General features: G+C 47.4%; 1 protein-coding gene across 4 annotated transcripts in view; it reads right to left on the reverse strand.

The window, feature by feature from the left end:
• Positions 1-25,079, reverse strand: part of DOCK11 (dedicator of cytokinesis 11) — a 77,911-nt gene that overhangs the window by 37,407 nt on the left and 15,425 nt on the right. For 3 of the 4 annotated variants that reach the window (XM_039717422.1, XM_039717425.1, XM_039717424.1), the window contains exons 2-23: positions 22,249-22,365; positions 21,936-22,025; positions 21,220-21,302; positions 20,037-20,106; positions 17,843-17,938; positions 14,804-14,938; positions 13,627-13,804; positions 13,106-13,185; positions 12,661-12,744; positions 10,749-10,889; positions 8,948-9,154; positions 8,517-8,639; positions 7,441-7,523; positions 5,833-5,955; positions 5,578-5,654; positions 4,891-5,075; positions 4,690-4,755; positions 4,432-4,524; positions 3,930-4,053; positions 3,187-3,308; positions 2,691-2,777; positions 1,405-1,494 (exon numbers count right to left, since the gene is read on the reverse strand). In XM_039717422.1, the coding sequence (XP_039573356.1) occupies positions 1,405-1,494; positions 2,691-2,777; positions 3,187-3,308; positions 3,930-4,053; positions 4,432-4,524; positions 4,690-4,755; positions 4,891-5,075; positions 5,578-5,654; positions 5,833-5,955; positions 7,441-7,523; positions 8,517-8,639; positions 8,948-9,154; positions 10,749-10,889; positions 12,661-12,744; positions 13,106-13,185; positions 13,627-13,804; positions 14,804-14,938; positions 17,843-17,938; positions 20,037-20,106; positions 21,220-21,302; positions 21,936-22,025; positions 22,249-22,365 (2,454 nt within the window). The remainder of the gene's footprint in view (positions 1-1,404; positions 1,495-2,690; positions 2,778-3,186; positions 3,309-3,929; positions 4,054-4,431; positions 4,525-4,689; positions 4,756-4,890; positions 5,076-5,577; positions 5,655-5,832; positions 5,956-7,440; positions 7,524-8,516; positions 8,640-8,947; positions 9,155-10,748; positions 10,890-12,660; positions 12,745-13,105; positions 13,186-13,626; positions 13,805-14,803; positions 14,939-17,842; positions 17,939-20,036; positions 20,107-21,219; positions 21,303-21,935; positions 22,026-22,248; positions 22,366-25,079) is intronic. The other variant, XM_039717423.1, reaches the window with a different exon arrangement.

Consider the following 25,079-nt stretch of genomic DNA (forward strand, 5'->3'; position numbering starts at 1 on the left):
TGTGGAAATGCTTCAGCCCACTGGAGGACAGGGCAACTGGGACCCACAGCAGGACCTGCTGCCTCCTTCTGACAGATCCCAGCTGCAAACCTTCAGGGATCACTCATGGCAGGTATTAATCCTCCTCTCAGATGTGTCCAGGCAGCTATGACTTCATTAGAGGTCACACGCTACTAATCTGATTTGAAAAGTCCAGAATTTAAGGCTGAAGTTTTGCTCTCAAGTCTTCTCATCACTTGTGCCAGTTTTTTGAAGTCCCATTTCCACAAATGCCTTTGGAGCATGAAAAACTGCTGCCCAATGACTTTCAGAGAGACTTTTCTTTTCAAAGAGCACAGCTTGCTATTGAAAATGGAGTTCAAGGCACTTGGTGAAGGTCAGGATGGCCTCGTGCACACACCCTCCACCAGACTCACAGCTCTTGTGCCTGAAGCTCATGATATGAGTCTAGGAAACAGCAGGTTTCATTTTCACTTTTCAAACCTGCAAATCTAACAAAAGGTTTTTCAATCTGTATCTAGCTATTTAAATTACTGCAGTTATTGAGATGGTGGTGGTTAGGGATCCTCACTTGTGGTTTGCACATACCCATCTCCCTGTCTAGGCTGCAGTGAGGGTGCTGGGGCTTGGCAGGACTGGGACTTGGCAAAATGCTCGCAACAAAGCTACTGTGACTTTAGTTCTTGGCTTCAAAACCTGCTATTATTTCTATTTCTTAAAATATTTATACCCTATCTGACACATATTAAGTAACCCTGTGGTGATACATCCCCACCACTGGAAGTGGAGCTGTTGCTACAGCACCACTGTGAAAAACAGGCAGTTATGGAAGGAAACAACGACAGCAAATAGCCAAGAATAATATTTCCTGCAGAAGCCCTTGCTGGACCTGCTTCAAAGCCCTTACTCATGCTGCAGTGATTACCAAAAAGATGGGTCTAGGTCATAAGTCACCTCTGCTCAAATTCAACTGGCTGAAAATCTCACATATCTTTTTCAGCCTGGAAAAAACCTCCCATTTTGAAAGGGCTTCCAGAAAACAAGGAATTGTGCTACAGTTTAAAGGGCTGAATCAAGCCCAGAGCAGCAAGGGAGGCGTGTGTGAGTCCACCAGGAGAGAGCTTTGCCATGAGCATGGCAGGGCAATGCTGACTGCTTGTTTTATCCCTTGTGGAAGGCAGAGGGAAGCAGCACACAGAAAATCATCTGACAAGATAAATGAACGTAGGGACATGAAAAAACACTTCATTTAAATACCAGCCCATCTGACAGGATAAAGCAAAAGTGAGGGTACTGCACAATGCACTGGCCCCAGCAAGGGTGTGTTCCCCCAGGGCAGGGTTCTGGGTATTTGCTGACAGTCTCTAAGAGCACAAATGAAGCCCAGTGACAGGCACTGTTCACCTTCAGGTATTTAACAAGCTCTCCTGGCACTTCCTTAGCTCCCGCCTGAACCAGCTGGCAGTAGTGGAAGAATTTGTGCAAGTGCATGTCCTGGAAAAGACAAAAAAATTCAGTTCAGCAGCCTCAACATCTGTCAGCCCCTACATTGTCACTTGTACTTGGAAATTTGGTGCCTTCCCAGCAGCAGTGGGCCACATCCCCAGCAAACCCCACGTCCCTGCCAGTGGCACTTCTGACCCCCACTGCCACCTCCCAGGACTGCTCTCTGTCTTTTCCAACATACCCATCCCCTGCTCAGCCCCTGGCTCCCAGCTAACCTCAATATTAAGCACAAAACTTCCAGCAGTGTTAAAATTCTCCTGTGGTTGTACTGCCCTGAGCCCCAGCCCCCAGCCAGCACTGGCCTGGAGAAACAGAACCCCCCAAGAGTTGCAACTCACAGAAACTGCCTCACCCCCTGCAGCACCACCCTCCTACTGTCCACCTGGGACTCTCATTCCCAGTACTCTCCCTCCTCCTCCAAGGTTAGGTTTAATTACTGGGTTATTTAACTCTGAAAAGCATCTGGAAATGTAATTTTGGGGGGAAGCACAACTACTACGCTGCTCTCAGTGCTATACAGAGTCAGTAAATCTCCAAAAACAGAATTAGATGCTGAAAGCCATTTGCTCTGAATGTAAATGTAGCTGACAGCATCCAGCCAAGGGCATTGCCCCAGGAGCAGTGCTGACAGGACAGCCCTAGAGAATGTGCTGGGGATCTTTGCTGCACATCAAGTGAAACTTTGGGAAGTCCACCACTACCATAATACAGCAGAACACACCAGACTTGGTAAAACAGCCTGAACTGCTTTCCAAGGGAAACCAGGACTGTTTTCTTGTGTCTGCTCTTGACAGAGAACCTTTTTTTTTATTTTTTTAAAAACTTATATCTTAGAGGTCTTTTCGACATTAATGATTCTAGAATTTGGGGAAACCTCTCACATCCACCAGTTTTTTTGCATCATTGAAGCAGGTCATTGGCTCAAATGTTTCCTTGTTCCTGCCAGTTACAATGCACCTGGCCAAGGAAACATCAGCCCCTCCCTAGGCTCATTCAGTCACTGATTATCTCACCCCATCCAGCCAAGGAGCAGATCCCAGCCACGCTGCTTCAGAAGGATCTCAGTGCTGCTTTGCAAAGGTACCAGGGCCCTCCTTCCCACACCACCTATGGCTTAGCTGTAGTAGAGACACAACAGTCTCTGCCTTTACATTTGTGCTAAAAGTTTTTAAACTTTGACTTACCTGGGTGTAAATGGTAGAGTCCAAATGGATTCTGATTTTAAACAATGGCTTTGCTCCATCCACCCACTTTGCATCCATGCTGGGCTGCTGTGAACAGACAACATCCAAGTACTTTGGTTTCAGACTGTGGTGGGAAGGTGGCTCACCTGCTCAGAAGGTACTGGCTGGGGTGCAAGAAGGGGTCCACCCCCAGCACAAACAGCACCTTCCCCATGAAAACAGGCACACAGAGCACGGGCTCATTCTCCTGCTCTGTGCCATCTGCAACAGCCCAGCCCACCACAGAAATACCCTCTGCAACTGGCATACCCAGAGAAAGAGGAATTAAAGGGGTCCTGCCTCCCAGCCCTAAGAACTTCAAGCTTTGGGTGTCCCCTGCAGCAGAGATCTTTTCACCCCAGCAATGCACCAACAGAAACCCAGAATTTACAGTGGAAACAAAAAGCTCAGCTTCCCTCCTCCTTTTCCACTCAAGACCACCTCAGAGGGCTCCTACCTTACGCGAGTCGCTGTCTGCAAGGCCCAGGTAGCCGGGGGGGAGGGTGGAAGCCACGGGCAGCTGCCGCTCCAGCGGGACGACGCGCCCGTCCTTCAGCAGCGGCACCCAGCAGAACCCCACTGCGGAGGCAACCAGGGAGCAGGCTCAGAGACACACACCGGGACACGCTCAGCTCAGAAAGAGCTCTGGCTCACCCCAGGAAGTCCAAACCTGCAGCTGAGCAAGTGGCTTCAGCAAGGGGTCGACCACTAAAGCAGCTTTTACCCGGTGAACAGAATTCAGACACAGCACAGACCAGGCGTGGGTGTGAGGGGCAGGAACAGTGCATGAGCCATGGCTGGGCACCACGATAAAGGTCCTTCTCCTTTGGATGAAGGGAGAGGCTTCCCAGCCAGTGGGACCCAGGTGTGCACATGCCCAGTGTTGCCAGGACCAGCCCCTGAGACCCTGATCTCACAGCAAGTTTTTACTGGTGACCTGCCTGACAACAGCACATTTGTGCAAGTCAAGTCAGGAACATACAGAAAGCGCTGTCAGACTGAAGCAAAAATTTGAGATTTAATATCAACTAAACCCATGGATTTTATTCCATTTTTGATCTACAATTTCATATTAGGTTGATTTTAGAAAAGAAAATTCATATAGGCTGGTATGCTAATCACTTTTTGTTTCATGTCCCAACATTTGTTTTATCTTGGCCTTTTACACTCCAACAGAAGTAATTTAAGCATTGAACATACCTTGAGTTTCAACGGTGTCTTGTTTTTTCGATGTTGCCTTTGTATTAATTTCACAGCTGACATGATAGAAGGTGAAAAGCAAATGATGCTTTTGATGGAGGTGAATTGGAAGCTCAATTTTAATCTAAAATGATATCATGATAGATCAGACTGTATTTTGAGTTGTGGAGTAATATTTTAGTTCTATTTCATTTCACAAATGTTATGTTGTATGCAGTTACACAAGACACATTCTTACCCATCTTAAATAACTCCTAACATTTCCATCACATTTGCAACATTACTTATTAATGGGGGTGTGTGATTGGAGCGCACAAAGCGTGACAGTAAAGACAGCAGAAAACAAACTGACATCAAAAACTGACAAAGGCTCTGCCTTTGCTGAGCCCTTCTGCTGAGGCAAAGAGCTGGTGATTATCTTTTTTATTGCACCCAGCCCTGGAAAAAGAGGTATCCTGAAAAGCCCCTTGGCAGTGTAGCATCCAGGAAAATGTGCTTTTACCTCATCATAGAACTCGGGGCTCTGGTTGTGATGCAGCACGGCAGCGAACGCGTTCGTGGTCAGCAGAGGGCCCCCGGGCTTGCCATATATGCACTGCAAACACAAATGAACAGCTGCATTCAGGCTCCTGCCACCCTAAATCAGCTGGACAAATTAAACCAGCGACCATGGAAACACAGTGCCCTGCTCAGCCTGGCTGGTACAGAGCGCCCAGCAGTGGCCAAATGGCAGCCCTGTTAAAAGGCAGCATTAACCCACCTTTAATGGCCTGGCATCAGCTTCATCTGAATCCCTGAACTCAACACAGACAGCAATATTCCTTGCCTGAAATGGGGGAGAACAAAAGCATGAGCAGCAGCATCACCCTGGCCCACACCAAGTCTGGCTGCAGGTCACTCCCCAGGTCACTCCCCAGGTCACTTCCCAGGTGATCCCCAGGTCACTCCCCAGGTCACTCACCTTTGCAAACACCTTCTGGTTCTCGTACTTCAAGTGCAAGGGGTACACGTAGAGGTGGTTTTTGTAGACAGTGAAGGGGTAACAGTATTTTGCAACTTCTGGGACAAGCTCCTCCACTTCAACTGCAATGTCCTCACAGCCCTTCTCAAAAGGTTTTATAGGAATGTAAGAAGCTGTGAAACAATCTGTAAGAGAATAAGAGCTGAAAAAATTAGGTCCACTAGAAAAGCCTTTTGGACAGGAGATTAGCCTACATAACCTGTGACGGGAGTTGCCAAAAGCCCATGCAATTACATTGAACACATCCCAAGTCCTTTCTTTGCTTCAGTTTCTTTAAATGCAAGGTAAAGAATCACACTGACCATGTTTGTAAAGCCCTAAAAAGTTATGGATCAAATATGTGATATGAGATTGGCACAAAAGCGGGATGCTGGCATCCTTCAGATTTAGGAGGTGATGGCCAAAATGTAAAGAGAACCAAACCCTCAGGTAAATCTCTGCACTTGGACCACATCTCCTCCATAGAATGTATCAGAAAGACTTACAAGTCAGTGGTTGTGCTGAATTACTCATTTCTGTTGGCAGCCCTGAGATACTCTTGTTAATGCAACAGCACAATCCCCCCTAGAAGCATTAACTCCTGAGGCTCAAGCCATCAGCACTTCTGTTAAGATCCAAGATCCTTACTTGTGAAGTCCAGTGGGATGTCTTTGATGATGATATTTAACTGGGCTGGAATGACCTGCAGTTTTGTCTTCTCTGGTCTGTTTTAGGGAGAGAGGAACAAGAGTGTGAACCTTGAAAGCTCAGGTGCTGAGCACATCACCAGCACTTTTTGCTACCCTCCAAGTATTTCAGAAATTGCCATCTCATGCTTACCACACTTAACAGTTTAAAAATGTATGTTAAAATGCCTGCCCAGCCCCTGCACCAGTCTCTTACTTCTTATACTCAGCTAAAAGCTTCAGCATATCTTCATTTGAGAGTTTGCCACTGTCTTGCTTGTACAGGGGTGAGAATTTTCCATCAGCATCAAGAGTGCCCTGGGAGTCTTTGAAAACCGGCCTGCAGAAACAAAGAGGTGTATTTTCTAAATGTTGGCAAATATACAGACACTGAGGTGTTTGACACATCTGAAAGGCAGTTTTTGAGGCAAGGGGTTCACCAGCCTGTGACTGCTCCCAGTACCACTGCCTTGCCTGTTCTCCCACCCTGACCTGGTGCTTAGACCCACCCAGGCTGCAGCTCTCACATGAAATCACACGGGACATCATTTCCCATCCCCTCTCTCCAGCCAGGTCAGGACACATTCAGCCCATTTCCAAGCCTGGTCCACAATCACAAACACCCTTCCATCCCCTCCCACCAACACCAAGTGGTAAAGCACCTTCCCACTGGCACATGGGGTCAGAGCACAGAAATCCCCCTAGGAAAGGAGCACACGATAAAAACCAGTTTGGGGACATGCAGCAGTTTCCTCCTGAGTCAGAGCAGGAGACTGGAATCTGCCCTGGATGAATACCAGCATCTCTGCCCTTGAAAATAATGGGTGTCTGTGTATAACAGCATTAAAGCATCTGCACTCTGCTCCTGTGCAAGCACTTTCCTCTGAGACCCACAGAGGAAATATTCCAGGGATGCAGCAAAACACAGCTCCCTGCAGCACCACTCAGCTCCTTGGCATCCCAAGGCAGCTCTTTACCCAGCAGGAACAAACCTGAAGCCAGGCTAAATCAATGCTCACCCAGAGCCCACCATTAGGGGGAGGGTTCACTTGGAAGAGGGCTGAGTGCTGGCTGCCAGGATCCAGCTGCATCCCAAAACCACCATCCCAAAGGTGAGCAGCCAGCACCACAGGAACACCCAGCTCAAGAATACACATTGCAAGTGGTATACCCCCAAACTCCAGCCCACTGTGACAGCTTTCTGTGCTCCCATGCCATTCCCAGCACCAAAATGCAATTTAGCACTAGGAGGCAGCAGATGAGCTTGCCTTCCTCTGACTGAGCTTTAAGAGTTAGCACTGACATACTTATCAGTTCCAGTAAAAGAACAGCAAGGGAATGGGATCACTACCTCCAGCCATTCCCAAGAACATTAATTAAAGCAAAGTTTAAGATAGAAGACAAACCCATCTGATTGCCACTGCCAGGGTGGGAAGTCCTCTGCTCTCATCCTGTCCCTGGCAATGGCTGGTGCCAGGAGGGATTTCTGCAGTGATTCCCTTGGTAGCATGGGACAGTGTATTTTGTCCCCAGGAATGTTCTGCCCTGACAGCAGTAATTGCAGCTCAGTAGGAAGGTTACTGCCTTCCCAGCCCTAGAGCTGTTTACTTTTTAATATTTTGTTTCTAATTCTAGATCGAGCACTTCAGGCCAATCCCAATTCCTTCTTGGGAGTTGGAGCCAAACTCTGCCCTCAGCTGCAACCTCAGTGACTTCAGTCACTTGGTCCCTTGCCCAGCCATGTCCCAGGTCACTCTCAGCAGCAGCAGCAGCTCCCACTGTGGGCAGAGCCCAGCCCAAGGCTCAGCCCAGCCCGAGCACTGACCTGGCAGCCCAGCCGAAGGGCATCCGGTACTGCCCCAGACGGCTGCACACCTGCTTGGCCACCTTGTGGACCTTCTGGGCAGTCTGCAAAACACGAGAGAGGCAGGTCAGCATGGGCCAGGGCTCTGATGCTGCCCCAGAACAGCAGTGCAGGGCGCTGCAGTCTCCAGGGAGGAGCATCCCTCTCTGCTCCAGGCACCAGCGCAGCTCACAGACATCCCTGTCTGCCACCTCACACCACCCACAGCTGCTGGTCTGCAGCAAACATTGTGGGCAGCCATGCTAAACCTTCTTGGGATTGAACTGTCAGGGTATTTATTAGTGCTCTATCTGCCAAGAGGTATTAGGGTACTTTCCAAAACTGACTGCACTTGGCTCATCCTATACAGACTCACAAAGTGTGCCAAGGGAATGCCATCATTACCAGGTATTCCATAATGGACTTTTCAGGAACTACTCTTGACTGGCTGCAACAAGGCAGCATCAACTCTACATGGATGCAGAGACTGAAGATGGGGGCTAACTGCAGGGCCTCACCCTTGGATGTCAGGAAAAGTTTCTTCACTCAAAGGGTTGTTGAGCACTGGAACAGGCTGCCCAGAGAAATAAGTGGTGGAGGTGTTTAAAACACAGGTGGATATGGTGCTTAGGGACACAGTTTAGTGGTGGAGTTGACAGTGCTGGGTTAATGGTTGGACTCAATGATCTTACAGGGTTTTTCCAAGATAAAGGAGTCCATGACTCTATGCAGACACTTCATTCTGGAGATGGAGTGTCCCACTTTTTCCTGCCAGCCCAGCCCAGGCTTTGGCTTGCTGAAGTGCAATGGGGAAAGGTCTGGCCCCAAATGCTTGGCTCTTTCTAAAAATCCTCTGCCTCTTTCCAGGGGAAGGAATCAAGTCCCCCAGGACAGCCCAACTGAAGCCAGCTTGGGAACAGTGCAAGCAGAATGGACAGAGACTTTGCCAGCAAGAAACTGAAGAGCTGCAGAACAGCCCATGCTTCAGCCCTCTCTACTCCCTGCAGCAGCAGCAGACAGCACCACTCAGCTGATGCACCCACGGCCCCAGCCAGTACCTTCCCAGGGTCTGAGTTCTTCATGTAGGGCTCTGCACAGTGGGCAATGCTGCCCTGCAGCACCTTCTCCACTCGGGCCACCAGGAAGATCTCTGTGTGCGGGTTGGTCACGGAGAACACGCCCTGCAACAGAGAGGCAGCAGCTGTCACACAGCAGGACCCCAGCGTGCACCAGGGTCTGGCCCGGCCATCCCACTGCCCTTCCACACCCCACACACCCTGCCCTGGGCATGGCCACAGGGGCTCTCCATGGCCAGGTCTTGGAGAGCTCTCCCTGTCACTGCCAGCGTGCCCTGCACAGCGACTTCGGCGACTTCGACAGCTCAAGAGAAAAGCTGGCTTCTGGTTACCACACAGAGGACAACAACACACTCCAAAGTCACTGCAAAGCCCCAGCAGTGGCACAGGAGGAGGAGGAAGGAGGCACTGACCCGTTTGATGTAGTGCAGGCAGGACTCGGGGACGCCGTGCACCAGGCTCTGGCCAGCAGCACCAGGGGCACCCTCGGCCCTGGGCTCTGAGCTCTCCTGCAGCATGTCCCGCACAGAGGGAGGGTTCAGGTCCACGTGGAAGTCAGCTGAGAGCTTGCAATTACTTTTCAGGTCGAATAATGCCAGGCTTAGGAAAAAGGGCTCAACCTGGAAATTTGTATTGAATATGTGTGTCATAAAAATGCACGGCACAGACTCAAGAATATCAACATACACTGTTTTCCCTGGCAAGGAAACTGGGAACCCTCTCCTCCTGTTTGTTCCTTTAGTTTGGTACACCAGAATTTTACACAACTGTGACACACAATCCATGTTTATTTGCTTTATAAATATAAGATCCATTTTTTCCTGCACCTTCTTGCATTTTGATCTAGTCCATTTGAACAAAGCTATATGAAACATAAAGATTGAAATCCACATGTTTTTTACATAAGTGGTAAACTATGAAGTCAGGAAGAAAAGATGAACTCAATTTATTGGACCTGTTTATTATTTTGCAGTAAGAAATCAGCTTAAGAGTGTTTATGACCACCTACTAAAGATCACTATATTTATTTTCCAAAGCCCAGCAGCTCTGGATGGCTCAACTGCGACACTCAAAATGTTCCTCAGATGATATCCCAGGAGGAAAGTTAGCTCTCCCAGCCAAGAGAGCTCAAATACAAAGCTGACACTGCTGAGGAAATTCATGTGCAAAATCTGCCAACTGCTTTGTAGCTACTGACCTTGACAGCACCAGGCAAGTGGCAATAATTCATGTATTTCTAATTCAAACATCCTAGTAGGCGTGCATCCATGGAAAGATAAAAATGCAGGCCTGAAGATAAAACTGTAGCATGCCCAAGACATTCCAGCAGGACTTGGAGGCATTACATCAATGCTGAAAATGTGCTGATGAGGTCTCACTCCAGACCTGATCAAGGATGGATAACAAGAATCTTTGCTATTAGCAATGCGTCCATCTGCTGGGAGTTACTGAGCCTGGTGTCCCACAGCTGTGAGCTGCCAATATGAAACCACCACAAAAAAGCCTTTGTGATCCTACCAGGCATCAGACAGGGCAACATCAGCAGAGATGGGGCAGTGCTGGTGCCTCTGCCTGCCCTGCTGCTCTGCACCCTGCAGAAAGGGCTGACTCCAGCCACAGCAAGCACAGGACATGACAGCAGGGATCTGTTTTGGGAGGAAAGACTGGAGGAGACTGGTTTGTTCAGCCCAGCAGAACAAAGGCTGAGGTGAGATGTGATAGCTGCCTACAGACATCAGAGGCTCAGAAAATACAAGAGTTTTTAGGCTAAGGCACAACTTTGGCACAATAACAAATGCATATAATAAAGTGACTGTGAACAGAGTTAGGCTGGCAGTCAGAGGAAGGTTTCAGAACAGGGAAATCCCTTGCCATTAGGGGAAACAAAATAAAACATAGCCGTGAGTGGTTTGAGGATGGAGCCTAATCATCTACCAACAGGACTTGCACAGGGGTGCAGGATCTGGCAGACACACAGCCCCCATTCCCTGTGCCCCTGAACCACAGGTTTCCCAGCAGGCTGAGGCACATCAGCACAGACCCTGTCCCCAAACACGTTTTTGGACTCTGGGCCAGCAGTCACTGCCTGTCCAGGTCCCACTGGATCCTGCTCGATCCTGCGATCGTTTTAACCCCACAGATTAATTTGCCAAGGGATTTTCTTCCTGGTGAGAGGAAAAAAGACAAAGCAGGACATGGTGGAGCTCCCCTTACGTTGGTGGGTCCTTCTTCTGCCCTGTCACTCAGCTGAGCAAGGAGGTTGAGGGAGAAGTCCTGGCAGCAAACCACGAAGCGCCTGCTGCACTTTTCCTCAAAAGGCTTCACATCTGGCTCAATCCCTGAGAAATCGAGTCTCTAGACAGCAAACAAACACATCTGGTCTCATTAAAACAGAAAACAACCCCCTGAAAAATGTTAAGGGATCACATTACTGCCAATATTATCTTTATCAAAATTTTTTAAGTGGTTGGAAAGGTATAACACATTCACAAATGAGTGTGATTTGATGATGTTACACAAAGGTATTCAGGACATGAATTCATGGGTATGTATAAATTTTTAGCAACCAATTTTGTAGAGCACAGCAAACTAAACCTCAGAATGATTTCAGTTCCTTCCTGCTTTGCTGTAACCCAGGGGATCTTCCCAAACACCACTCAGAGCTTGGGCAAGAAAGCGGAACATAAGACAACAACCAGAAAAGTGCCTTGCACCATGAAGGCATGGCTGGCTTAGAGATGGCCCCTGTGCCAGAAATACAGAGAGGGCACACGTGGGATTGTAAACAACATTTCAAAGTGGAAGGCACGTCCAGCTGAACAGCAGTAACTGGTATGGCTAGAACCAGCAGAGAGTGGCTGGGAAATCCAGACAGGCTCCATCATCATCACCTCCTCCCTAGCCCAGCACGCCCTGCCTGGCCTGTGCCTCCACACCCACCCTGCTGAATGAGCAGGCACACTTGCAACCAAAGACCCTCAGCCTTCCACACACCCACTGTGCTGGGCACTGGGGACAGAGCCACCAAGCACCCCTAATAACAGCAGGTATTTTTGCTTCCCTTATTTTCTTTTCATGAGCAAAGTACATTGTAGGTATACATTCCTGCTTCCAGTTTCCTTAGCACCAGGCATACAAGTGTGTGTGTACCAGCACTGACGGGACTGCTCCACACTGAATAAAATTTCCATTTTTATTATCTGACTAGAACATAGGAAGCTGCTCAGAGCTTTTCCTAAAAAAAAAGAAAAAAAAGAAACCAAAAAGCCTCCTGGATGCTTATCTTCCTTCTGTTAAAGACTAAAGAATTGCCAACAGGAAAGCTCATTTGGTACAACTAAACCTTTTAAAGACTAATTGCATTTCCTTGTTAAACCAGAATGTTCTATTTCACAGGTGTGAACACGCCAAACCAGAAGGAGAACCAGAAACCATGACATGCCCTGGAACAGTTCTCTAAAACTCTGTTAGCAATTGCAGCTCATTCCACTGAAATCCCACGCCTGGACCCTGGCAGAGAATCCAAGTTCAAAGCCAAGAAGAAAACAGGCCAACAGACAATGACCCCTGCTCCAGGGCACCAGACCAGCACAGGGTGTTTCTTTCAGTTTCTCTGTCCCTACATCTGAAAAGTCCCTGAAGACTGAGGCTCTCCCTGAAAACCCCTGCCACGGCCTTTGCCACCACTGCTCCCTGCACCAGATGTGCTAAGCCCATGCAGCATTGCAGCTATCCATGCAACACCTCTTCTACTGCTTCTTCTTGCAAGCATGAGAACCTCTCAGAGCCCCAGAGAAAATCTGGTTTGAAATCCAGCAACATCAAATGCATCACACAAATGCCAGCAAAGCTGGAGGGAGGCCAGTGTGGGGCTGCTGCAACTCTTCCCTGTGTTAGAGCTGCCTCCTGAGCACTGATATCTCATTCTACTCTCACTGATGCAGAATTTTTTATTTTATTATTTAATATTTACCCAGAGAAGCCAGGAACTGGCTCTCACTGCCAGGAATATGGGCTGCACTTCTGTTCTGCACTGGAAAACATGCTGCTTCTGCAGGCAAACCCTGTGCCATGCAAGGGGACACAGTGAACAAAACTTCACACTGGAAAATGTGGGAGTGTTTACCTGGACTTCTGGGTCAAAAGAAAAGATGTTTTGTCTTCCATCATTCCTGCTCAGTTTGTTTAGTTGATCTGTTTCTCTTCCATACTAGGACAAAGGAAGGCATTGATATTAGTGCCTGGCCACACAGAGGCAAACACTCGCTATTGGGGAAGAACTGAGTCTAAACAAAATAATTATTTTTCAGGTCGCCTTTGTGATACATGAGCTGATGCAAAGCACTGCCATGGTGCAAGGACAATGCAGAGATGTGGCTGAGCTGAAGGAAAAAGCAGGCAACCACACTTGGAGGTGAGGAACATGCAGCCTCAAACCATGGTGAGACAGACGGGTGGGATAACAGAGACCCCACCAGGACCTGGAGACACAGAAAGCAGAAAATCCCTCTCCCAGAAAAGCTGGACAGAAGTAGCTGTGGGTGGGGAGAGTGATCCTGCAAACACAGTACCTTCATCAGCTCTGGATGCATGCTTCTCTCCAGGCTCTCCAGGATGTTCTCTGACTTTCCCTGCGTGCTTGATTCATCATCTGCAAGGACACAAGAAACAGATGTTCAAAACAACTGCAGGAGCAGCACTCTGCCAGAAAGCACCCTGCAGTATTTGCTAACAATAGCACAGAAAGTTTACAGAGACTTTTCCATTCCTTGGGAGTAAGATTTTTCCATGCATTACCAGTATCAAAGTGTACTATTACAGTCTGCTAGGTCTGTCCAAAGCAGAACTTCACAGAGCCAATTTTCCAGGAGCCTTGAAACTTTGCCATGGATTTCCCTTCCAGAAGAAGGGTCACATTTCCCTCCACTTTTATTCCTCAGACCATCATCTGTGCTACACTAAGCCCCTCTGCATGATACTGTGTGTCAGCCACAATTCTTGCATTAAACACAGTGCAGTGTGTGTTTAAACACTTCTGCAGGCACACTGCTTGCATCCTGTGGAGAAGGGAAGTGTTTGTTTACAAACTGACCTTGCACAGATTCCACAGCATCTTTCTTCTCCTGCACCAAACTCTCAGTATTGCTCTGAATGATCTTCCTCAGAGTTACCAGCCATTCCTCCATCTCCTGCTCAGTTTCAGCTGCAAGGTAGTGGCTGTACTTGTCTATTGTCTTCAGCTCAAATGCATAGCGGCGCATCTTGGGACACTGAGCAACAAGAAGAGATTTGTATTACATTTTCCTCAACAACCCAGCACAGTACCTGCCACACAGCTCCTCTCTGGGAAAGCATCCTGAGCTGAAACACCACAAAACACAAGGCAGGCACCCTCCCTGACACAGCAATCTGGCTGCAGTCACAGAGGGCTTCGTGGCTTGAGCAGTGCACAGGTCCGTGGCCAGCTACTCTGAGTGAAGGAAAGCCAGACTGGAGCACAGACATTGCACCAAGGAGCAGAACAAGCTCCTTCTGATGTCACCAGACCTTTAATATTTACCCAGAGAAGCCAGGAACTGGATTTGTCTGACATGGTAAGTAACGCTCCACTCCAGGACACTTAGAGGCATCTATCTTTAAAAAGCAAGTGGTACAATGCAGCTTTTTGAAGCTGTGCTGGCCTTTAAACACCATTTTCCAACCAGAAGGCAAGGCAAATCTGATGCAATTTGGGAAGTACATCCCATAGATCACTGAGGTGTGTGCATTATTGCTTTTACTGTGTTCAGGAAGATAAATGGAAACTCACAGCTCTGACTCATCCATGCTGAAGCAAACCACTGGGGTAATTTAAGCCACCCTGCACCACACTCAGTGCTGCAGAGACAGCAAGGGCAGGAGGCAGAGCAGCAATCCACTGCTACACCTCACTCTAGCACAACTGAGCAAACCCAGGATCTGGACCTGTACAAATACCTGCTCCTAAAACCTTATGACCCCTGAGTAGGTCCTGAATGCCAAAGGACTACCTGCTTGCATGGACTTATCAAGATACAGCTTAAGAAACAGGAAGCTGGAGCAAGCAGCAATTAGAGGAAGAAGGTGCCCCAGATAAAGTAATATCATTTACCTACTGGCCTATTGATCAGTTCAGCTGACCAGCTTTGGGCTAGTTTGCAATTCCATGCCTTCAGACCTGGAGAGAGCAGGCCTGTCTCAGAGCCAGCAATCCATAACTCCATGCAGAGCCACACAGCAAAGACACCTACCTGAACCACATCATTGCAAGCATCCAAGAAAATGCAGCCTTTGGATTCTTTTGAAATTTTCTCATCTTTGTAGGAATTCAGAATATAGGAGCCATCTGTGAGCTGTGACAAGTAAAAATACCTCCTCTTGAATACCTGTAAAAACACAAATTCTTGCTCAGGCAAGTATTCACTCTGCTGTACATCACAAACCATGGCCATGGTTTCCACATCTGCCCTCCCTGCTAATGAGAAAAGACTGTAACACAAAACACTGCTGACCCTGGAGTGTTGCTGACTCCCCAATTTGAATATGGTTTGCTTTTACAAAGAGAGGTTTCCATCATCTTCTTTAATTTTAATGCCCTTGTTGTTATTGTAAGTTTGCCCATCTAGAGCAATGCCCCAGGGCTTCCAGCTCATCTCTCAGCTGGCTCCAGCCTCATTTATCTTACAAAGCAGTGCTGCACAGTAAATTCAGATCAGCACATACTTGAAGATCCATCCCACCCTAAAGCAGGTATTTCCAGAGCCTTTTTCATACCGACCTCAGACTTACAAAGCAATTGTCTGGAAGACTTAGGAACAGACATGTGGAAATTCCTAGCACTCAAATGTAAGCCAAGGGACAATGCAATCCATTAAACTGCTTGGATTTTTTGTGGCTTTGGGTTTGAGTTTTTTTTATTCAAACTTATTTTCATGAACTGGCTTTGGCTTAGTGTCCAATTCTTACATCAAAAAACAGAAATTTCAGGAGGTGTTCCTGTGTTTGTACTACTGATTTTCATGAAGGAAAAAAAAAAGCTCTCCAGTATCTCTGAACACCTTTATTCATGCTTGTCAGCCAAAAGCTACTGGACTATAACTCAGAAGAGCATTTTGGCAGCAATTGTGATAGCACCATATGCTGTAAGGAGCAGGGTACATTTGTTGCTGGGTATCTGTGTGAGGAGAATCATGAAGGAAGCCAGGCCAAGCAGCACTGCAAGGATTTCTACTGTTCTGTCTACCTGGAAGATCTATGAATAAATCCAGCATTTTTCATCCCACATGGGAGATTACAAGTAATTTCCTGTTTCTATCATTACTGACACTAGCACATGTTCAGTAAACCCACTGGCTTGCAGAGAACTGGGAGGAAGCCTCGTGCCCTGAAGCATAACCCATCCCTCTGAGAGGTAACCTCTGGCCTCATTTGGATGACTAATTAGCTGTAGAGATGCTCCACGGGTTGTTGAGCTTTAAGCTTTATAAGATTTAACTGAACCTTTAGTTCAACAGAGCATAAAGATACATGGAAAGCTAAGGATGTGAAGCATTAATCCACCCTAAACACTGATTTAGCACTCCACTGAAGCAATCTCAGGAATTTTGGCAGTGGATGCTACAGAAACCCATGACAGATCTCTCTCTAGATGTTACAGGGTTGATATCCCTTGTGATTATGGCATTTCATGCTAAACATTTTGCATTTACTGAACTCTGTTCAAAAGCAAATGCAGAATCAAAGAGCAAACACTGTTCCTGTGATCTTCCCCCCGTGCAAGCACTGCTGTCAGAAATCACTGTCAGATGATGATGATCATTTGAAATTGATGCTATAAATCTGTGAGCAGTTTATATAAACCCTCTGCTCAGGCTACAGGTGCTGCTGGAGAGCACTGAGATTGCAGAGGGAGGGCAGAGAGCTGGGCAAGTGCCCTGGGGCAGAGAAGGACAGAAGGACAATCCTGGTGCTGTGGCTGTAGCCCAGGCCACCACCACACTGCAAACCAGAGAGGGAGAGCTGAGCCAAACCAGGGCAGCTCTCTGGAGAGCAGAGGAAAGGGTGCTCTGAAATCAAGGGTGGCAGCTGCAGCCTAAGGAGAGTTTGCTGCTGGTTCAGCTCTCCACAGAGCACACTCTGCACACACTTAGAGCAGTGTGAGACACCAGCAGCCCAGCAGAGAACCAGCACTGACAACAAGGACACACCACGGCAGCCTCTCCAGTGATGTGGCTGAAGTCCTCACTTTCTCACATGTGTTGTGTAAAACACAGCCCAGAGAACAGCTCCTGATTCTCAGTACTGGATATCAGAGTTTCAGTGGAGATTCTGGATCTTATGAATCGAACAGTGCAGTTCAGGTAAATTCTCTGACAGGCAGGTCTGAGGTACAGGGCACTATGCCAACACCACCAGAGGCTCAGACTAGAACAGACCCAACTGACTACTCTGAGCACAAATGACACCACCTTCAGAAGTTTCAGGGAAAAAAGTTGCTTTAAGCTTGCTTGGAAAAGCAGAGGATCAGAAAATCCTTTTCTGTCTACCACCTTCAAGCCCATTTTAAAACTCAAATTAAAATTAGCCTTATGAACAGTCCTGTTCCACTTCCCCTGGAAGCATAACTCATTGAATCAAACCTTGGAACAGTTAGGCTTTTTGAGATTATTTTAATATATCCTTACAAACTCCCTAACAATCTCTCTGTGCTGTAACAAGGCAGCTGCATGGTGGGACTGCAGACAGGCTCATTGCCATAGCAAAAACCTGTGGTGGAACTACTAAAAATCTCTGCACAATCTAAGCAATGTCACACTGGATTATGAAGAGCAGAGAACAGGAGACAAGGCAGCTGCTGCTTTTGGGTTAGTAATGCTACATCTCTGCAGTAATATCACCCCTGCTTTCAAAGCAAAGATTTATCATTTTATTTTAAAGCTGGCCTCCCTACATGTTCCCAACCAGCAAGGAAACTATCAATTCAGAAAGCTGTCTTTGCAGGGCAGCTGTTTCCTCTCCTGGGCCTCAGCTGCTCATCCAGAAAACAATCTTGCTGTACTAGAACATGCTTCACCTTCTTGGTTAGCATGGTCCAGCGTGCATCAGACTCACATGCTGGGGAGGGGAGGGTCAGAAGGTGTTGACAGACTGGATCTTCCAGCCCATCATGGGACACAAGAGGGGCAGATGCCCATCCTGACCCAAACCCAGCCTTTGTGCTCCTGGCAGCTTTGGAGATGTGGCTGAACTTCACCTCGTGCCTCGTTCATGAGCAGCTGCACCAAACTCACCTTCATGGTAACAGTGATGGTGCTGTTGACATTTGCTTTGTGCAGCCAGCCCTGCTTGATCACACCACCCTTCTGGGAGCACAGGGAAGAGGAGTCCTGAGAGACAGCAAACAATCATAAAATAAAAAAAATCATAAAGTCAGGTAAACTGTTTCCTACAGGAAATTCCCCTTGGACAAAGGGATTTGTTCACCCTGGAAAGCAATACCATTTTATGTAAAGCATGTAGAATGTATGTGCAACAGGTACAGTTATGCATAGAGTATTGTTATCACAAAAAAAAAAAAATCAGGGATATTTCTTTCCAATAAAGAGGTAAAACAGGCTAGATTGGGTCACCTTTACAAAATGAAAGGTATCTATTCTGATAGAGCTGCACAGTGATTTTGCAATGAGGCCTGTTGGTTTTCATGCCGTATTTCAAAACTTGTGGAAGATGGAAATTTTCAAGATGGTCTGTTTAGGAAGTTGCAAAATGCAGAACTCCGAACTTTTCCTGTCATTTCCTTTTGTCATTCTCACATTTTAAATTTCAGCAAAAACCACCAAACCCCAGTAGAATAACTGAAATGTAACTGGCTGATTTCACATTAACCAAACCACAAAGCTGCAAGTGTCCCAACCAGGCTGCTCCTGGCACACCAGATGGGCCCCACCTGCTGCTGTCCCAGGGCCCCAGAAAGAGAGAATGGCTCTCCATTCACACCCAACCATGACCTCCACTGGGGAGGGAAATGAGAGCCCAAAGGGATGAAAAAATCTCTCCCTGGGGCTTCCAGTGACTCAGCAGAGGCAGCCCAGCCTGCCCTGAAGGAGCTGGTTTGGAGCCTGCTGCATCCCAAGGGGCAGGGCTTCACTCTTTTCCTGTCAAACTTCCAAAGAAAATTTTCTGATACTTTATTTCCCTGAGTAAAACAACCCATGATCTCTCCTTTATAATGGTTCACCTTTTTTTATCAAGAGATTTCTTTTACTTGGATTTCCATTACACAATTCTAATGCAAATGCTCTGTCGGGAAACTGTAACAGAATCCTTTAGATACGGCCATGCCAAAAGATATAAACGTCAAAACATCTGTGAAAGCACTTGGAATACTCTTCCACAACAAACCTCAGTAACTTCTCTTGTTTGAGGATTTGGGACACTGGCCAGAAGAAGAAAGTCTCCAAACTTTGATAGTGTATTTTTGTCCTTTTGCTTTTTTGGAAGCATGCTGATAACAGTGTACAGCAACGTCTCCAGCCCAGAGCAGATGTTTTTTAAGAGGCAGCACCTCAGGTTACTGATGTAATGCAAATCAACAACATAGCTAAAAAAAGATTAAGGCCAAACTTGACAAAACATTTCCATTTATAAAGAAGCCAACGCAGTCCAGACCTGAGGTGTGCTGGGACATACCCCAGTAATTTGAGAAATGTGCATGACACAGCCTCTCCCAAATCTTCATCTCTGCAACAAAGTTCTCTTTTCCTCTCTAAGTTCCTCAGCAGCAACATATTGGTGCCATGGGAATTTTAAACATCTGGGCTAAACCCTTCCCTCTGTAAACAAAAACTTCCTCATATCACGTGCATGGACTAGTCTCCACGTGGTATTTGAAACAGAAAAACACTGCCCATCCCTTCTGCAGCAAATGTGATATTCATGGGCAGGAAACATGGCACCTGCAGCATCCAAAAAAACCAAGCACTGGCAGGGGATGTACAAAGCAGGACTGACACACTGTCAGCAGGGTGGGTCAAAGGGACTGATGAAAAATTGCTGATTATGTGGTAAAGCACAAAACTTTCTAAGAGGTGAACCCCAGAATCACAGTGGAGTTGAAAAAGAGACTGCCCAGTTTTGGTTCTGGACATGAAGAGATTTCCTGAGTATCTACTTGGCTTCTTTTTTTTCCTCTTCCTATGATGTTCTGTTTCAAGGGAAAAAAACATGAGAAATATTACTAATCTTCCAGATAACTTAGGAGACCCTTGGCTCCAAGAGATTATCATGTCATACTTTGAAATAAATCACTGCCTCACTTTTGATCCCATTTTCACAGCAGAAAGCAACTCACCAGAAAACTGCTCCTAGGAACTGAATTCTACCTTTGCTTTGTGAAGTTAACTTCTTAATGTATTCCTGCTTTTTTTTTAACAGGAATACATTAAAAAAAAAAACCCAACAACAAAAAACCAACCTTCTCCTTACCTCATCCTTTTCAAAGTCTTCATCGATTTCAAACACATGGCTTGGAATCTTGTCTGGCCTAAAGGATTTGCTGAAATCACAACACATTTTCATGTTTAATGAGTGGAACATGAGGGCTGTATGAGCCAGTAGCTGATGCTGGCTCCAGAAGCAGCAGCCAAAGTGCAGGCTACAGAAGACAGAGTACAAGAGACTTACAGCTCCTTACAGCTGGGGAAAGCTAAGTTCTGAGTGCATTTCATGGAAATTAGGCACAAGCAGCCTGTAATTAGCTTTCTCTTGTTAGCTCTTGGATTCTGCAGAGTTTTTGCTGACTTGCATTTATGGAACAAAGAGAGAGCACTGTGGTTTATCTTGCATCTTTACCAAAGAAGAAGCAAGATCAGACTACAAGATTATTCAAAAATTTTAACATTATTTAATCAACAGTATGACTCCACTGCTGCTTCACATCCCCTCGAGACCCTCAGAACACACCCACTACATCCAATTAAGAAGAAAAAGCATTTAACAAGCTTCCAGCACACGAGCAGCCTGGACAGGGGTCCAGACATGCCCAGAGTGTGGGCAGTGAGCAGAGCAGGCGCCATCACACAGAAAATAACAATCCAGCAGAAACCTGAGATGGATGTGCCTGTCTGAAAAACCCAATTAGCTCCGGAGCTGGAAGCACTGGCACAGCACTGGCACAGCCCAGCGTTTCCAAGCACAGAACTCCCCAGCACTGGCAGCACCAGCAGCAATGTCACATCACCCTCTCCGTACTGGGGCACAGGGGGGATTTGCTTGGCCAGTGTGAGGCACACAGGGAACATCAGCCCAGTGGGACAATGGGGCTCCTGGGCTAGGATGTGCAGGCTGCCATTTATTTATCCTGCCACAGGTCCGGGCTGCAGTCTGTCTTCATCCCAAATGGAGCAGGTGTGCACACACTGGAGGGTGGGGTGTGAAGCACTGACCCACACAACATTGTGGGCATCTCCCTGCCAGAGCTGAGGGACAATGGCAGGCTGCTCCTGCTAAGGCCTCTGATCCCCCTGCCAGAGCTGAGGGACAATGGCAGGACAACACAAACCTCTGGCTCTAACCTGCAGGGTCAGAGAAAGGCATCAGGGAAAGGGCAGGCTGCTCCTGCTAAGGCCTCTGATCACACATCAGCATTCCTAGGGAGCACGGCACTTACCATGGCAACATCCGAAAGTCTCCTGAGTATTCCTCATATTTGTAGTTTACCACGACCCAGTCAGAGCTGTAGGTTTTAATGCACTGAAAGGAAAACAATGCAGCTCTCAGAAAGCTACAGCAAGGAAAACAAAGCCCAGCACGAGTCTGAGAGGTTACACACTGCAGGGTGAGGTAAGCACAAGCGGGAAGGGCGTGGGCAAGGCTCCTTCACTTGTTTCATGTAGCAATGCAGAATTTCATAAGGAACCTTTCAGCACAGAGAAAAATCACACAGCATCTGGCCTGCCACACAGCTACAGATTTTGGATTTACATCACTCCAAGGCTCTAAAAAAGGAGTAGTGATTTGGAAGAAGACTGTTTTCCAGAAGGCAAAAGTTTTCTGTCCTCAGAAACACAGCGCGTCTGACTCGACATGACCATCGCTTCTTGTTCTGCTGCACTTCACAACAAACCCACAGCACTCCAGATGCTCCAGAGAGGGTGTGGATCCCCTTGTCAGGCAGGTGGTGCAAAGCCACACACCTTGGCTGTGTCCCAAACCCACTGCAAGGACACTGCACGTGAGATACCTGTGAGAGCTCTCCTGTGCAGGGCTGCCCACAAAGGAGAAGCCAAGGGACCTGCAATGCTGCAGATCAGGAGCTACAGCTGAGCATGCTGTCCAAGGGCTATCAAGGGCTGAAGGCAGGTGTCACATGGGCTTTGTCCCTACCTCTTTGACAAAGAGACTCTGAGCTTTCTTTAGAGCATCTTCTGGCACTGTGGACTGGACAGTTCTTCTCTGTCGGCCGATGACCGAGATCTGCAGGAAAAAGGAGAACTTTTTCAGCACAAACTCCATCTTCAGGGCTTGACATTCACTTTAAATAAATGTGGTGGGCCTAAGCCACCAGTGGGTCATTTTGGTTTTATGTGTCAGTCATGCAGCCAAAATTAACATGTGGCTAATGGTGGAAATTTGCCAAGGTAAGCAGGACAGGAGACGAGTGAGCCTCAAAGATGGGAAGCAGCCAGAGCAAACTCACAGACACATCTTCAATTGGAAATATCAGGAGGTCCCGGAGGGGATCGCTGTAGATCTGAACTCTGCGCTGAAGGATCACGTTCTCATAGTCCAAGGGTTCCACCACTTTTGTTTTTTCCTGCAGGAAAAACAGATTATGAAAAATATTACATATGTGTAACCTCTAAAATAACCAATAACTAACACCTTGTGCTTCGTTTCAAACTGTGTGACAACTGGACTGCCCATTACTCAGCACTCTGATGCTCCTGTGCTGCAGGTCACCACTGATGAGCAGAGAGGGAAATGAAGGGTTAAGTTTGAAGCAATAAGCCAAGGGAAGAAAGGAAGCACTGTGCTGCTCTGTCTCAGCACAGTCTCTAATTTCCTAATGGAGCAAGAAAGCCTCCTGGACAGGCCATAGCTCTAACAGCTGCAAGATCCAGCATCTTTATGTTTGAGCAGCTCATCTGTACAGCTTGGAAGAAACACAGGAAGGCTCCTGCACTGGCTCTGCTCAGCTCGGGGCTGGCTCTGCTTGAGGAGCAGATGAGAGCTGTGCTCTCCTAGGGATGGTGAGAGCAAGGCTGCAGCTACCACTGCCAAAGCAGGAATCTCAGCCCATGGAAGGAAGAACAGCATCCCTCTGGAAAGACAGGAAAGCCCTCTCCATAAATCACAGCCCAGACACAGCCAAGGGCTAGAGCCAGTTTTATTCTCACTCACATTTCAGGGAAATAAGAGGAACTTCTCCAAAAATCCCTGGAGTCACGAGCAAAAACTATTAGGAGAGTTTCATTACATTCTTTACTGTACCTATTTTGTCTGTGTAACAAGTCCAGAAAACAGAACTTAGTAAAATGAGAAAAACAACTTCTGAAGCAGGCAAATGCCATCTCAGCTGCCCAGCCTGACCTCAGGCTTCACGAGCAAGAGTCAGGCTCTCAGCATGCATCATGAAAATCAAACTTCACACCAAAAGCCAACCAGTGACTCTGTATAGGAGTGGTCACAATAAAACAGGAGCCAAATTCTGACCCATCACCTTTGCCTTGTTTTGAACCTTGACCAAAATCCTGATGCTTGGCCCAGCCACAGACAGTGTTTGTGGAAGCCCTGCAGCAGCATGTGATGCCATCTGCCTCTGGACAGGACACCCCTGCAGGACAGGAGCCTTGGGCTCTCCACTCTCAGAAGAGGAACTTCAGATGCTTCCCCATGGGCAGCACATGTTACTCTCCAGTCAAATGGCTTTTCTGGGATGAACTGCTCACCATGACTGGAGTTAAAGACCAGACCAGTACAAGGTCTCTTGCTGAACACAACACAACCTGCAGCTTAAAAACATGAGTCCCAAATGAGGACTGAAAGCTCAGCATTGTATAACACCACTGGATAAACAGCCACACCACCTAGAGTCCAAACAACTCAGTATTTTCTGTGACATGTGAGATAAGCAAGGAAGTCAACATTGCTCTTCCATAACCAATCCTAGCCAAAGGTCCTGTGCCTCTGCCTCCTGACCATCCTTTGGCTCCTGGGATGCATTAATGAAAAACCTCCTGCCTCAGACAGTTTTGCATTCAAAATGTCTCCTTTCCATGCTGCAGAAACCCAGCATGAATTAGCTCAGTTATCTGAAAAAGTTCCCTTCTTAATCACTCTCTGAAAACTTTGCCTTACTGCTTGCACAGTCCTGAAAGGAACCTCACACTCCTCAGATTACCAGTGAGAAAGACAAAGGTCAGGCAGCAGAGCGCCCAGGCTGGATGCCAGAGCATCCAGGGAGCTCCCTCAGCCATGAGGGATTTGGGAATGGGGTGACAAATGCTGCCAGTCCCACTGCACACACAGAACTTCTTGCTTCTACATCCAGGACCTGAGCTGTACAGGGATTTAATAAGAAAAGAAAGAGTCCATGTGAAAAACAGGAATCTGAAAAACCCAACAGGTAAACAGAGAAAGAGCTCATTTACTCTCTGTCAGTCTCATGCACATTAAATGCTTAATTGAATTTGGTTAATCACCCGAAACACTGGTCTTATTTCAGGATAGCACTGTGCACTTCTCAAAGTCTGCCGAGCTTTGCAAATTAATGTGAATTAACAGGACATCCATTTGCAGGTGTGGGGCCCCAGAGCTTGTCGTGCCCAGGCCAGCAGGCAGGGCCCCTCAGAGCAGGCACACAGCTCTGCCAGCCTCTCTGACCCACTGCAGCAATCCTGCCAAACTCAGCAGCCCTGGAGGTTAAAGCAGGGCCATGACCCAAGAACTCACACCAGGCCCCCTCTCACCTCACTCTGCAGCAGCTGTAACTAAATCAGAGTCCCTCTAGGAGCCCTCCACATCTCTTTGGGAATGCAGGCCTCCCAGTCACACAGTATTTTTAGTCCTTTTTTGTTTTGCAACATGGTCATGAAACTAGGACTGTGTTTCTAAAGCCACCTTTTTAAAAAGTTGGGGCTTTGATGAGATTCCTTTTCTAGATCTGATACCTCTGATGACCAGCAGGACAAAGTCCTGGCAGTCATCCTCGTGGGATCCAATGACAGCTGAAGGGTAAGAGCTGCAAAGCATCCCAGATCCTCACATGAGATGTTTGCAAACTCATGGAGCACTGCCTGCAACAAATACGAAAAAAAATCCATAAAACTTGCTGCAGCCCTTCTGGCCTGGTGGATGTAATGATATTGGAAAAAACGTGTGGTGCAGGCTGTGATCTACATCTGACAAACCAGTGCCAGGCCCTGTGACATGCACCTGATGCCCGAGGGATGGAGGGATGTGCACTGGCACCCAGAAGGGTTCTGCAGCACCCAGACAGGCATTTCTGCTGTCAGAAATGCAGTCCCT

The sequence above is a fragment of the Passer montanus genome, unplaced genomic scaffold (genome assembly GCF_014805655.1).
Source record: "Passer montanus isolate IOZ18808 unplaced genomic scaffold, ASM1480565v1 scaffold38, whole genome shotgun sequence".
NCBI lineage: Eukaryota > Metazoa > Chordata > Aves > Passeriformes > Passeridae > Passer > Passer montanus.